This window comes from Montipora capricornis, chromosome 13 (assembly GCF_036669925.1).
Source record: "Montipora capricornis isolate CH-2021 chromosome 13, ASM3666992v2, whole genome shotgun sequence".
Lineage (NCBI taxonomy): Eukaryota > Metazoa > Cnidaria > Anthozoa > Scleractinia > Acroporidae > Montipora > Montipora capricornis.
In genome coordinates, this window is record NC_090895.1 from 385879 (window position 1) to 389247 (window position 3369).

General features: G+C 41.3%; 1 protein-coding gene across 1 annotated transcript; it reads left to right on the top strand.

Moving 5' to 3' along the window:
• Positions 1-2619: 2619 nt before the first annotated feature.
• On the top strand, positions 2620-3369 carry LOC138029605 (uncharacterized). Its single transcript, XM_068877301.1, has one exon. It carries the CDS (start codon positions 2620-2622, stop codon positions 3367-3369), a length of 750 nt encoding a protein of 249 aa, XP_068733402.1.

Here is a 3369-nt window from a genome sequence, read left to right on the forward strand (position 1 = left end):
CACAGCAAACTTCTCTAGCAATATGATATTGCATAAACTCACGTGCACAAATTCTAGGGGCAAGGAAGGGAGAGGGAAGGTTCAAGCACGCCGCCAAACCGAAATTACGGTCTACATCACGTACTATAAACCACTGAACAGCAAAATAACATTGCATGAACACACGCGCACAATTCTTGGGAGTAGGGATGGAAAAAAACACGCCATAGGAGGGAGAAATATGGGAGACAAGGCGAGAAACCGTCCAGGAGGACATATGGTAAAAGAACGCGAGATTATACTTGCACAGCGGGGGCAGCAGCAACATTCTGAGCTGGCTGTACTTGTGGTTGGTCAACATCGGGTTGCTGAAGTTGCACGTTCTGGTTCTGGTTCTGGATAACCGCCTGAGCCGGCCTGACGCCGGCGTCCAAAGGCGCTTGAGGTTCATCTGCCATAGTTGGTCTAGGCGTCTTTAGCGAAATGGGCCCCGATGGTATCCGGGGGCTCTTATTTATACTCGCTCTGTAAGGGACTGGCGCAAATAGGAGATAATTCTGTCGTCGTATCGTAGGGGTCAGCGGTATGCCGTATTGTGTGTGTAAAACGAACATGGCTGCATGTGAGCTGAGAATTAAGTGTTGTGTTCTCGAAACTGTTGTTCCTCCGATGGAAGCTTTCCCAGCCGGTCAACAAACGACCTCCGGAGGCGCGAGCCTCTAGGGGGGTCCGGGGGCATGCTGGCATGCTCCCCTGGGGAATTTTGACAATTAGGTTGTTTGAGACTGCATTTCTTGCGTTCTGAAGGCAGTATGATATGAAAAACAGGCAGCCAAAAGGGAACTTAAAAATGTGGATATTACTCAAACTTTTGAACTTTAAAATTGATTTTTTTTTTTTTGGAACAGACACCACATTACGTATGCATTTTACAGTTTTAGAGAATAATGTCGGTGTTTAAAAACAACAAAAATAGAAATAAAGTTGAAAATCCAAAGAGCCCATGAGTAGGAGCTTACCTCTCCCATACAAGCCCTATGGGTCAACCTTTGCACGTATCTTTCTATTTGTAGAACGCCATGAGTTCTTCGGCACGGCACACGTTGTTTAAAATGGCCAATCAAAGTAAAGTCATTGTCTAACGAAGACAAAATTAGCAAAAACAATGGATGCAAATTGTGTAAATTGAAAGATACGCGCAAAGGTTGACTCAAGGATTTAGTGCACATGGAGGCTTCCACTCATGGAATCCTGAAAATTCCCATTATTCACTGAGTTTGCTGTAGCAAACCGTGATGATCAGCACTTTCATTAGTGTGCGAAGCTCAAACCTCCTTGGGTACTTCTTAGCAAACTTCCAGATCAATGTCTTAGATAGTGGATGTGCATAAGGGCCAGTAAAGAGAGTATCTCTTGTGTCATGCTGGCTCTCTTAAAGTGGTACTATGATCAAAAAATCATTTCCTTTTTTTTCTTCTGATTTTGAAAGCATGTTCGCTTAACACCTAACTGGCAAAATTTTGAGCTTTGAGTTTTATCCAAAGGCTGTTTATTTTGAGTGTAAGTTTTGTATTTCATGGTCCGCCATTACTCACGTTCAAAACTGGCCGATTGGACCTCAGAGGGTTGGATCGAGAGAAAATGACGTCATTTAGTCACTAGCTTAAAATTTCAGCGTGTAAACGCAATTTTTTATATATGCAAAACACGGTTTGAAAAGTCTGAAAGCCCGAAACTCCCGTGCTGCATATTAATTAGGCCGCGTACACACGTATTGCATTCTTAAACTAGTGAGTGTTTGACGTCATTTTCTCCTCGATCCAGCTCTCTCAAGATTTTGAAGTTAGTAATGGAGGACCAATAAATAAGAAAATTCCTGCTAAAATAAACAGGTATCTTTTTAAAATCAGAACTTAAAACTTGGGTGAGTTAGTGTTTAGTTAACATAGTTTTGAAATCCAAAGGAAAAACAATTTTTTTCTTTGTCGTAGTACCACTTTAAAAGTGTGTAGTCGTCTTAGAACACTTGCACTTCATTTTTACTAAACAAGCAGTGAAACAGAACATAACTATACTATATACTTTTTTATCAATTCAAAGCGTTGGTCAACATAAAAGTGGACCTTCGGAGCTTGTGGAGGAGGTGGGGGAGGGGGAAGGGGGGGGGGGGGGTGAGTAAGGGTCCATGGATAAAATTGACTCACAAGCATTCTTCAAAAACTCGATGAAGTTGTCAGAGCAACAGGTAGGGTTAGGTTGATGATAAACTAGTGCAGCATAAAATGTTGATCTTTCACCAGTGAAATTTCAACCCGCAAGCACTCAAAATCATTTTGGGGAAAGAGAATCTTCTTTATTTTCCAGTCGTTTCTACAGGAACATTGATGCCTTCGCCCAACTAATCCAGTTTTTAGATGACCGTGGCCTATTCTTGGTCATGAGAGATGCGAAGGACGATGGCAAGAAAGCTCGACAAATACTGAGGAATCACTACATGGACAAAAGCAAACCACGTGTTCTTGCGCTTTACACCGAACTTACTTCACTGCAAAAAGGTCATGCTGAGAGTATGACATCATTATTGCAGGTAGTAACACTGTGTTGAAAAAGGCCAAAGAGTCTCTTATGATGAGATTCAAAATGAAAGACCTAGGTGTTTTATCATGGTTCCTAAGTGTTCAATTCAAGTGTGGAAAGGATTGTAATGAAATGAATCAAGGCAAGATTGTGGAAAAGATTCTGGAAAGGTTCAACATGTCTGATTGCAAGCCAAAAGCAGTTCCATGCGAGCTGGGCGCTAACAAAGCCATTGCAGTCAATAAAAGCGAATTTGAAAATGTAAACCTGTATCGTGAAATTGTTGGAAGTTTGATTTATCTCATGACTTGCACAAGACCCGATTTGTGTTATGTTGTGACGTATCTATCCCAACATCTGTCAAAGCCAATGAAATCGCATTATGGGATGGCTAAGCAAGTGCTGAGGTTTTTAAAGGGTACTCATAACAGATGCTTAAAGTTTGTTAAGGGAACGCAGATGAAACTAGTGGGATATAGTGATTCAGACTGGGCTATGTCTAATGATAGACATAGCATTAGTGGTTATGCATTCAAGTTATGTGATGAGAGCTCACTGATTTCGTGGAAAAGCAAAAAACAGTCTATTGTAGCATTGTCCTCATGTGAAGCTGGATATGTAGCTTTAGCCACTGCTACACAAGAAGCTAAATTTCTTAGACAACTTCTTGCTGATCTCATGTGTCTCCCTTGCAAAAGTGTTTGCATGTATGTAGACAATCAGGGAGCGATTGCATTAGCTAACAATCCTGTACATCACAAAAGATCAAAGCACATCGATGTAAAATATCACTATGTAAGACTACAATTGTAG